Source organism: Photinus pyralis, unplaced genomic scaffold (assembly GCF_008802855.1).
Source record: "Photinus pyralis isolate 1611_PpyrPB1 unplaced genomic scaffold, Ppyr1.3 Ppyr1.4_LG6, whole genome shotgun sequence".
Classification (NCBI taxonomy): domain Eukaryota; kingdom Metazoa; phylum Arthropoda; class Insecta; order Coleoptera; family Lampyridae; genus Photinus; species Photinus pyralis.
In genome coordinates this window covers 27,794,108-27,805,555 of record NW_022170663.1, presented here as the reverse complement: position 1 = coordinate 27,805,555, position 11,448 = coordinate 27,794,108, and the positions used below count along the sequence as shown (strand labels likewise).

General features: G+C 34.9%; 3 protein-coding genes across 6 annotated transcripts; 1 reads left to right on the top strand and 2 right to left on the bottom strand.

Annotated features, from left to right (window-relative positions):
• Window positions 1-3,534: 3,534 nt before the first annotated feature.
• On the bottom strand, window positions 3,535-4,119 carry LOC116175066 (small nuclear ribonucleoprotein F). The gene is made up of 2 exons (XM_031493132.1): window positions 3,804-4,119; window positions 3,535-3,753 (listed from the first exon to the last, which is right to left on the bottom strand). The coding sequence occupies exons 1-2, from the start codon at window positions 3,976-3,978 to the stop codon at window positions 3,662-3,664; spliced, it is 267 nt and encodes an 88-aa protein (XP_031348992.1). The 5' UTR covers window positions 3,979-4,119; the 3' UTR covers window positions 3,535-3,661.
• A 3,788-nt stretch (window positions 4,120-7,907) lies between these two features.
• Window positions 7,908-10,930, top strand: LOC116174347 (mitochondrial coenzyme A transporter SLC25A42-like). Of its 4 annotated transcripts, none has more exons than XR_004146090.1 (3): window positions 7,908-8,037; window positions 9,314-9,508; window positions 9,559-9,738. XR_004146090.1 is itself a non-coding variant. In XM_031492255.1 (3 exons), exons 1-3 carry the CDS (start codon window positions 9,160-9,162, stop codon window positions 9,770-9,772), a joined length of 441 nt encoding a protein of 146 aa, XP_031348115.1. In that variant the 5' UTR covers window positions 9,053-9,159; the 3' UTR covers window positions 9,773-10,930. The 4 variants fall into 4 exon arrangements, 1 of the variants encoding a protein (XP_031348115.1); XR_004146088.1 differs by lacking the exon at window positions 7,908-8,037 and adding an exon at window positions 8,130-8,316; XR_004146089.1 differs by lacking the exon at window positions 7,908-8,037 and adding an exon at window positions 8,870-9,048.
• Window positions 8,230-9,117, bottom strand: LOC116174346 (calmodulin-like protein 4). Its single transcript, XM_031492254.1, has 4 exons — window positions 8,976-9,117; window positions 8,890-8,920; window positions 8,692-8,822; window positions 8,230-8,641 (listed from the first exon to the last, which is right to left on the bottom strand). Exons 1-4 carry the CDS (start codon window positions 8,976-8,978, stop codon window positions 8,357-8,359), a joined length of 450 nt encoding a protein of 149 aa, XP_031348114.1. The 5' UTR covers window positions 8,979-9,117; the 3' UTR covers window positions 8,230-8,356.
• Window positions 10,931-11,448: the final 518 nt, after the last annotated feature.

Sequence of the window (11,448 nt, the reverse complement as noted above, 5' to 3'; positions counted from 1 at the left end):
ACACGATACTATCCCGGAAATCGCTCGCATCTTTAGAAACACATAGATGTAGACCGGGATCAAGTGTTCCATGACCGGCAATCTTTCCTGGCAAGAGGTTTACCTTATTTTTGTTGCTTGTATAGCCACAAATAAGAATTAGAACAAAAAAGGTTCTGTATTTGATTCTGTCTGAAAAAAAATGCAAAAAACCAAATACCTATAAACACACCTAAAATCTGTACTTACATAGAATGATTTATTAAAAGGTAACGTTCCTACATTTATAATTTGTTTGTCTTATGGCCATTTGCACCGGCTAATTTAAGTGGAGCTTAGCTTAAGCGTAGCTTAAAATCCATGGCAACGATTATTGAGACAAATGGTTGCCATGGATTTTAAGCTACGCTTAAATTTGTCGGTGCAAACGGCCATTACAGTCTAAATGCTTAAAAATGGAACAGTTATGCTTTTTCTGTCATATTCAACAGAAGTTTTTCTTATTAACCCCCCAAATATGATCTTCCATTCCATCATGCTTCCAGCGTACGGGCCTTGGTAACGTGTCCAAATTCCATTATGTCTTGATGAAAGTGTTCCCCTTGTTCTTCCGAATAAGCTCCCACATTATCCTTAAATTGATCTAAATGAGAATGTAACCTGTGTGCATGTTTAGTAGAGACATTCTATACCCGATGCTGATACAAAAAAACTGTGAGCTCGTCGTAATTTTCATCTCTATAGTTTCCCAGGAAACACTGAACGGGAAACCATGGACTATTGCCTTAAAACTGTTCCAGGATTTTTTCCTCTTTCCTAAGTAACCGCGAAAAAATATCACACACACACTCCATATTTCGTTTTATTTGAGGAAAAACAAAGATTCCAGCCAAAAGCCCTTTTACGTGCCCATAGACATGTAGTGGCCTTTTCGCTTATTCGCTCGATGTGCCATTTCTAAGTCAGGCGGGAGTCTATGATGACGCCCAAATATTTTACTGACTTGGTCAGAACCATATTTGACGTCCTCGAAGAGTGAGCCCATCAAAGTTCGCTTTCCTTTTATTCGTAAAAGGGGCAACCTCTCGGTCTTTTCGGAGTTAACGGACAGGTTATTGGCATTGCACCACTTATCCATCAAAAACTCGCTGCGGACATCATCCAGTGACCGTTGAACTCATTTCCATCGTCCCGATTGAGGATATAATGACTTTGCTTCCGAGCATGGCGTGAATCCATCTTACGATTGACCCATCAATGCCAAAGCCTTCAGCAGCCTCACTAATGGAATCGAACGTGGTGTTGTGAAACGCACTCTCCATATCTAAAAAATCTTTATCATTCATAACCGGCAACTTCTAAGTCTAAGGCATCAGCAATCGGGTGGTAACTTTATACTTAGGCACAAACATCTGTGTCTTGGGCAAAAATCTGTGACTTGGGTATTATCATTGTATTATAATATACAATGGTATTATTTCGTATAACGTCCTTGTTTTATAGGTAGAAAGTGCCTTATAATAGGCAACTTTACATACTCCTTTCTGATATAAAATTCATCTACTGTCTAACATCCCCCATTGAACTGCAAAAAAATTCTAACGTTGACAAGATTCGGTATCTGTGTGAAACATGAAAGCATTCATAAATGCAATACCTATTTCGCACGACCAGAGAAAATCGTAAGATTTCCAATTATTCCGCGGAATGTAATATTCGACCACGTTCTAATGTTGAAAGAAAGCTGCGTTTGGTCTACATTCGATTTAAGCACTTTTTCGCGAGGCGAACATGCTTCGAATATTTTGGGGCGAACGCCACGATAAAACGTGTTTTTTGAAAAGTCATGAAAAAACTGCTCGCACCGTTGTGTCTCTAAATAAGTAGGTAGGTACCCTTAACCCGGCTTAACCAGTAGGGGTGATAGGTAGATATTTTTCTAGGTGGAGCTTAAGAAAAAAGACCATCAGATTATTAAGGAACTTCAGATCCTGTACTGCCTACAGTTTTGTATGGTTGTCCGTCCTTTTGCTATAATTCTTAGTTGAGATCCCCAGATACTTTTTATAGCTTTTAATTTTTCTCCGTCCGTCCGTCCACCGATTCGTCTGCGTGTGCGCTCTCTTTTTAAAAGTAGCCGATTATGGTGAAATTAGGTGTACGGGTACTTTGGAAATTATAAGGTAGAACACTATTGGGAAGCATTATCTCAATGTCCAAGACATGAATTTGATGCATGTCTGTTGACCATAATCATTTTGATCAAAACATATCAAAATCGTTTTTCTTTCACCGAGATCGTTGGGATAAAGTCCAAGAGCATTATCTCAATGCCGAACACATAAATTTAATATGGATCGAAGTTGCAAGGTTAAAATAATTGGTCGTTAAAAAAGCGATGGTAATACTGAGGATCCTCCGATATTCCGTTGTATCGGTTTATTATAACGGGCGATCAAAAATGAGTTGCTGCAGGTCGCTTTTGAAAGTTCAATTTCAAATAATTAATCTATAAATAAAGTTTTGTAGTCGGCGAGTAGTCTTATAATTATCTTCTTGTTACACTAAAAATTGTTTATAATAATATGGCATGATAAATCGCCATGACAACAGCCAAGATGGCATACAAACAAAGCTAGAAATCCAGAACTATTGATGTCTTGACAATCATTTAGGTACTTGTAGAAATGCTGCAAGTTCTAACCGATGACACAAGTGTTAGGGCAATTTTTTTCTTATTTTCTAGTGAATCTGCCACATATCCCTCTGCTACTACGTCAGTTTTCCAATTGCCGTGTCTTTTAAGCAGAATTTCTGAAAATGTAATATTATTTTCATGTTGAAAAACCCCCAGATTGATATATTCAGTGAATTTTGTTAGTTCCCCTATGGAATACCCACAAACATATACCTAGTCAGTTATAGCCTTCTGTCCATCACATGGTTCTTGAGAAGAAATTATGGAAGCCCCCCAAATTTGGAAGATGGAACTATAACCACTTTTATTTTACTATATCTCTTTCCTTCTCTAAAGCCGGCTACAGACACACGTGCATTCCTTGAGATATGTACGCGCGTACAAAAATTCAAGCATTGACTGAGTACATCCTCGAGAGATATTGTCTACACACCGAAGGATATGTACATATCTCAAGAACTGTACGTGTGTCTGTAGCCGGCTTAAGACTTTACCAAAGGTGGCAAAGTAAACAGGAGTTGAGCACTTTTGTTTTGTCATGAGACATTACAATATTAAGCAGCAAAGCAAAGCAACCTTTGTCAAATCCAATTATCACGTAGGGTCACATCACTGCGGCTTTTATAGATCCGCTTTACAGGTGATTTATTATATTTATAGTGTCTGTGGCGTCCTCCAGTAGTTTACTCAAAGAGGAAGATTTTATACTCTGACCAACAAAATAATAAACAACAAATAGAGGAATCGAAGACGTTCTTACAGTGGTACCATAATTCAGTACATGTTCAACATTCACAAACATGAATACAATTATTTTATCTACATTGTACTCCTTTTTCGAAAAAATATAAACTAAATAGAAACAAATACATCTATTATCCATATTATAGTATCAAATATTTCATGTAAGAGTAATACAAAAATGCAAATGTACACTGCATTAGAAAAAGAAAAGTGCTTTCCGTCTTTACAATATAAATTAAATTAGTCCCTCATTTCACCCTCTTCGTCATCTTCCTCAGCGCCACGAATGTATAAGGTATTATTACATCGTATTAATACTTCGCCCAAATTACCTAGAAAGTGAACAGTTTTACTACAATTCGAGATTTTCTAATTTGTATACCTGTAAATGTTCCGTCGATATATTCTTCTGTATTGGCTAATTGAATATTCATGTAGCCATCCACAGAAACCAAGTACCCCTTGTATTCTTGGCCCCACTTCAATTTTACCATCACCGCTTTACCTGTTAAACCATTCAGGTAAGGTTTGGGATTAATTGGCATAGCAGTAGACATCCTTGAAGGTATTTATTTACTTCCTCGAGTTGAAATAGCGGTTTTCATGAAAAAATTGACATAACCTCACAAAGCAACGTTTTTCGGTGTATGTCTGACCGGCTAGCAACGTTGCCAGAACGGTGGCTAATGTTCCTACATTCTCCGACTATGTGCATTCGATAAAGCCCGCATGACATGGAGCAATAAAAATTGCAATTGCATGCAAGTTGCAAGAAAAATTGCGAAAGGCATGCGCAGTTCAAAGCCAGCTGATCAATTGCTACAAGAGACTTACATGCAATTTTTATAGGACCGGTGCTATTTTTCTTGCATGAATCGTGCAATTCTAGGGATAAATCTAGTTGTTCTTGTGGCACCAACCTAGTAAAATACAGCGGCGGCAACTGTGATGCTGAGAGACGCACTCATTACTTGTTTTTACTAATCTTATTTATTCTTGTAATTTTCATGTTTCTTCAAGCAATCAAAATTTAATTTTCATTTGAGGTTAACAACTTTGTTGACAAATCCATATGATTCTTCTGTTGGCAGACATGTGGCAATTGAAATAGAATTGCACCATGTCAAATACCATGCAATGCTATTGCATGCAAGGATTTGACCTTGCAATTTCTTTCTGCAAGTTCTTGCGCGTTGTATTGCTCCATGTCAAACGAAATGTACCGGGCAATCTCAAAACTGGTCCTAAGCAGAATTCTATCAGCGTTTTCCGTAACTAATGAAATAGACATTAATTGTTACCATATCCTCACTTGAATTTGATACTTTCATGTACAAGTAGAAATCAAATTAATACTGTTGTGTGGATACGGCGCAAACCTATAATCTTTGTCCTTCCTTCAAGACGCTAACCATGACAAAATTATATTTAAACTTTAAAGGCAGTCTAGTGCTTAGATCATATATATTGACACATTTTAAATCTGTGGAAACCTTGTGTTAACATATGGCGTTTAACAAGGATTACAAAACTTTTTGGATGGTATAGTTACATCTGTTAATTTAGTGTAAAAAGATATTTGGAGTCGTAGAACTATAAAAGAACAATTCAAAATTAGTTTTAGATTGTACAGAAGTAAAGGAAACTCGTGAAGTCCTTGTGTTGTAGAATACTTTTCTATTCCCATTATAAAGGATATGGAAGACCATACCACACATCACCAAATCAACACCAATGTGAGGATATGTACCATAATCACAATCAGCACATGTAAAATCCTTAGAACTTTATGACGTTAATTTATGTTTTAAAATGTGTCGTTTGAAGTTGCCTTTAACATTTGTCCCATAATCACAATCGGCACATTTAAAATCCTTCAAAACTTTATGTTTCAAAAGATGTTGTTTAAGGTTACGTTTATTATTTGTCCCATAATCACAATCAGCACATTTAAAATCCGTCGTAACTTTATGTTTTAAACGATGTTCTTTAAGGTTGCGTTTATTATTAGTGCCATAATCACAATCAGCGCATTTAAAATCCTTCGAAACATTATGTTTTAAAAGATGTTGTTTGAAGAGCTGTTTATCATTTGTCCCATAATCGCAATCGGCACATTTAAAATCCTTAGAAACTTTATGTTTTAAAAGATGTTGTTTAAAGTTGCCCTTAGCATTTGTCTTATAATCACAAACACCACATTCAAAATCCTTCGAAGCTTTATGTTTTAAAAGATGTTGTTTTAAGTTGCCTTTTAAATTTGTCTCATAATCACAATAAGCACATTTAAAATCCTTAAACAGTTTATGTTTCAAAAGATGTTGTTTGAAGTTGCCTTTAAGATTTGTTTTATAATCACAATTAGCACATTTAAAATCCTTATAAACTTTATGTATTAAAAGATGTCGTTTGAAGACATGTTTATCATTTGTCCCATAATCACAATTAGCACATTTAAAATCCTTAGAAAGTCTATGTTTCAGAAGATGTTGTTTAAGAGAATATTTATAATTTGTCTCATAGTCACAAGTAGCACAGTTAAAATCCTTAGAAATTTTATGTTTTAAAAGATGTTGTTTGAAGTTGCCTTTAACATTTGTCTTATAATCACATTCACCACATTTAAAATCCTTCCAAACTTTATGGTTTACAAGATGTTGTTTGAAATTGCTTTTAACATTTGTCCCATAATCACAATAGGCACATTTAAAATCCTTAGAAACCTTATGTTTTAACAGATGTTGTTTTAAATTCCATTTATTATTAGACCTATAATCACAATAAGCACATTTAAAATCTTTAGAAACTTTATGTTTTAAGAGATGTCGTTTATTATTTGTCTCATAATCACAATCTGCACATTCTTCAGGTACTATTTTACCCAGAGTTAAAAGGCGCTGTTGAAAGTGTTGTACTTCTTCATTACAAAGAGATTTATGATGAGATTTACAACATGGCTTACTGTAGGTAATTTCATCCTTTACGGTCACCAAAACTTCGTTGCTTACTGAAATGTGTTCCTGAAGAAAATAATGGATTTCTTCTTCGTGTTTTGGTTCGATTTTAATGGGTAATGTGTCATTATCTCCATCCATTCCTAACAATTAGGTAATGTTATAAATTAAATGTGTTAAAAATCTATTTTGGTATTAAACAATAAAGAAAGAGGTCCTAGAGCAACCAATTAGTACTTATTTAGTTTCCTAGTAACAACATTTGTTAACTTAAGACTATGTTAACTTGGCCAATTTACATGTGCCAAAAAGGTAGATAACCTCTTTGTCGCCTTCAGATCTTGAACTCATAAAAAGTTTCTCATTCTTCCAATGGTAATTCAGTAGTTAATCAAACAAAATCTAATGCTAAGTCGAGTGCTAAGTGGAAGTGAAATATACGTTTATTAATTATTTTTAGTTTTGCTCTTATGTTTAGAAACTGTAATGTAAAACCTTTGTTTATTAAACAATGGTAAAACAACTTACCTAAAATACATAAAAGTCTACGAGATATATCACACAGACCATCATCTATCACTTATGTCCTTAAAATGGCACGTGAAATGTGAATATAGCCACTTTACTCTCAAATACAGCGTTGCCAAATTATATAGATCATACCGTCTTGTCAGACTTGAAAATACAACCACTTTTTTTTAACCTACCTGAAAGGCTTTTTTCTTACGAATCTGCAGCTGTCCTCAATTAGCGTGAAACAATTAACCTACTTTTCTAATAACAAATAAAGAGCACATTTCATCATTCAATTTCTAGGGCAGTCGTATGTTGGGTATAGTGTATGTTCGTAGTTTCTTGCATTTTTACGAAGTAATAACGCCATTTCTTATTAAAAATAGTGATATTTACATTTTTGAAATCTAAAAAACTGCAATACTTCCATAAGAAAAAACAAAGTTGATGATGAATAACTGGAGACGAAACGTCTGATTTAAAATTTAAAACTAGCATCTTTTACACGGTAAAAAAGTGGTCATAATAATGTGCCATTTAATTTGAAATATCTTTCAGTATAAAAAATGAAAACGATTTTGCACAATTTCGTTTTTTCAGGATATCTCTGAAAGTAGTGGGTATTTTTTTAATTTCAAAACTGCATTTTGTTAAGCATCAAAATACGCAACTGTGCCAAATTTAAACTACCTACCTATTGTACTTATCTCTTACAGTTTCCGAAATTTCCATGGTGGCCCTCGAATTTGAATCAGCCTGTATAGTACAGTCAAATTAGACAAAAAATTGGCAACTTTTGCAGTAGATATACAATGTGCCCCAGGTATAACGACCATGCGGGACGCGGGCCCTGGTGCGTCGCACCCCCTGTTGTTACGTCCCTGAAGTAGGTAGGTACTAAAAATGGGGTATACATGGTCAGTAACAAACATTATGTTTTCTTGATAACGGAACGTCCTGTATATTATTCGTATTTTAATATTAATATACATAGGTATTTATCCGGTTTTTGGAATATCTAATTTTAAAAATCATGTTCTACAAAATTTAATTTAAAAGTTGGCTTGCCAGTAAAATAAACCGTTTGAAGCACGTTGTTTGCAAATGCACAAAATAACATTTGATAAATGATAATCAAATTCACGTATTGTAAGTAATTTTTGTGTGTTTAAATTCGTAATTTAAATCTATAATCCATATTTTACACGTTTGCCAACTTGAACGAATAACGAGTCATGTTTTGCAATTGCGACGTTTTTGTTGCGTAAAGATCATGTTTTGTTCATGTCAAAGTTCAGTAGGAATCAAATTATTGAATATGTAACGAAACAATTTTCGTAATCTTTTTTGAACAATTTATTATCTTTTAATACCAAGTGTACTTGCCACATTCTCACACTACACGTAAAAGCTTACAATACATAAAAGGTAAAAGTTCCATACTACTAAAAGGCTTTGTAATACCGCTTTAGTAATAGTCGGGGACAGGTGCACATGCAATTTTAACGAAATCTTCATATCGTACCATACTGTTGTTTGTAACGTTGGCCTCACGGAATATACGATCAACCTCTTTCGATGACAGACACTCGCCCCAATTCTGTAGTAGATGTCTCAGCTGCCTGGCCGAGATGACACCGGTTCCAGTGGGATCGGCTGCCTTAAATGCATTAACTATTTCCCTCGGTAGATCTTCTAGTCGCGAGTGAATGTGCATAACTTCCAAAAAATCGGCAAAAGACATTTTTCCTTGCTGCAATATTGTTTACAATGCAACCCCCAGTTTAGAAGGTGAACGCTCACCTTTTGTTTTAAATAGCTTGTCAGTTCCGAAATCGTCGGCGAAAGCCCGAGACTTCGCATGATAACGGTCAGTTCATCCAGGGATTTGATTTGGCCCGATCTCGCGAATAAATAGAAACATTCTCTGAACTCTGAAATGATTAGTGCATGGTAGATACTAAAGAGATTATGATCATTAGAATGGTCGTGCTAACATACCATCAATGTCCTGTTCTTTGAAATAGCGAGCCTGCAAATGAATAATAATTATTTCTCACATGATTTCGTGTAAAATCAGATGTTACCATTGTGTTTCTTTCAAGTGGTTGACGTGTCAGACAGGTCACTAACACACAGGTGAAAGTACAGGTGATAGAGGTGTGTACAGTTCCTCCTAAATAATTTCAACCAGTTTGTTTACTAATATTAATTACAAGGTTAAATTTGGTAAATTTCCCTAATTTTGGATTAAATGCGTGCAAAAATTGAATGATCACTGTCAGCTGGTTGAAATACCTCAGGTAGATATGCGCTCAGTAGAATATTTAGGGAAGGTTTATCTATATTTATTTTAGAATTATCTATTTGTTTTAAGCGTTGATTTTAAGTGTTTAGAGCGGAATTACAAGCAGTATTTTTGTAGTGTACTACTTCGAAACGATAATGAGGTAATTTGGAGTCTTCCAGTCATGGCTACGAAACAGAAGGGAGCCCCCGAAGACAACTTCAATAATGCCAGCGTGGTCTTAACAAGCTTATGTGCCGGTGCCATCGCAGGTGCCTTAGCGAAAACTACTATCGCACCATTAGATCGTACAAAGATTAATTTTCAAATTAGGTAAGTATGCGGCTTGTTGCTGTCGCTTAATTGCTTGGATATGATTGCAGACAAGAGCCGTATTCTGCTAAACGGGCACTTGAATTCCTAAGACTGACTTTTAGAAATGAAGGGTTTTTAGCGTTATGGCGAGGAAACAGTGCAACGATGGCACGTATTGTCCCCTATGCTGCTATACAATTTACGGCACATGAACAGTGGAAGAGGATTTTACGAGTGGATGCAACGGGGTATGTAAGTAGTAAAAGTGCCTTTACTATATAACTAATAATACTGTTGACACCTTCATGACGAAATCATTGTTAATTGTTTATACCTGTAATCAATTTCCATTTGTGAAGCACGTACTTGGGAGAACATTTTAGCACTAACTTACACAGCAAGCAGTCCAGGCCCAGGTTCGGGTAATTCAGTCTCGGTAAAAGAGCTAATTGAATATGAAACAGGATTTGTATACAAATCTGTTTGGGAAATTTGTCCACTATTTAATTACAATACATAATGAACACATTAATACATTATTGTTGGGTAATTGGTTTGCCTTTCATTAAGTAGATATGTTCAGTGATGTTGCTATCAATATCTATTATCTTTTGATAGTGTACTCAGTTGAGCCAGTGGTTGTGATGTTTCCTTTAAAACGCGAGGGGGGGGGTCATCCCCTGACAAATTTATAAAAATTTGATACTCAAAACGCAATTTCGGCGCTTTAAATTGGTAAAAAAAGTGTTTGTGGATAACATACGACCTTCAATTCGCTTGATGTATAATTATTATGTCCAGTGGCGCCTTGGTTGAGAGTATATGCTATATGCCTAAAAAATCCTTGAGAGTATACCCTATGGGAACACCACTGGATATGTTATACAGGGTGTAGAACTGATAACCCAATATATGGACGTCAATAGTAAAATCAAAATATGTTATTTATTTCTTCAACTTAGAAAATGGTTACAACCTTCTTAAGACTATTAAAAAGTTTTAATGGCCCATAAAGTCTCTTAAAAGTTATTAAGCGCAGAGTATTTCATTGTTGGGGTTTAGAGAAATTGGTGATTGACACTGACTTGGGGAAGAAAATTAATTCTGTTCAATAATGAGGCGCATACAAGAGATTCATCAGGTGTTTCCTTGTAAAAGTTACTGTTTTGTTTGCATTTTTGTTCACGATATCATCTGTCCTTATTGCTTTAAAGATGCGCTCACTGTCAGTGGCGACTGATGATAACAATGATTAAATGATAATAACTAGAGACCGGATTTCATGCTTTTACGCAATCCGTAAATATTGTATGCAGCTCAAAATAAAACAATTATTTACACGAACTAACAAAAAGGAATCACATTGGCGCAAAGAAAACAGTGCATATTTTGCATTTTTGGGATTTTTGTGCATATTTAAGAAAGATTAGCATTTTATTAACTTTTTAAACCTTTTTTATTACAAAACAAGTTTCCAATGGTAGTAATTGCAACAATTATATTTTTATTTGTAAATTATAAAGATAAACAAATAATAAATCAAATAAAATAAGCATTATAAAATAGAAACAGAACAAAAGAAAACAATAAAAATTGAAAAAAAAAATAAAAAAAAAACTAGAAAAGGAAAAGAATAAAAAAAAATAAATGAAATAAAAAAAAATATGGCGCCCAAGTTTATCGGCGGTGTTCACTTCAGCCTTAATTTATACTGCACTCACATTTTCAAGTTCAACAAATGAGATGACGAATGTTGGCTGGGGAAATGTTGAATTAAGGAAATTTCAATGATTTTTGTGCATTATTTAATTTTTCATGCTTTTTTGCGCATATATATGTGCATTTTTGACTTATTTTCATGCATATAAGTCCGGTCCCTCTTATAACTAACTCTTGTAAGGCGCGCGTGCGAGGGGGTGGCTTTCTTTTTCTTACGTATCGGTGCAGCACCTATACTT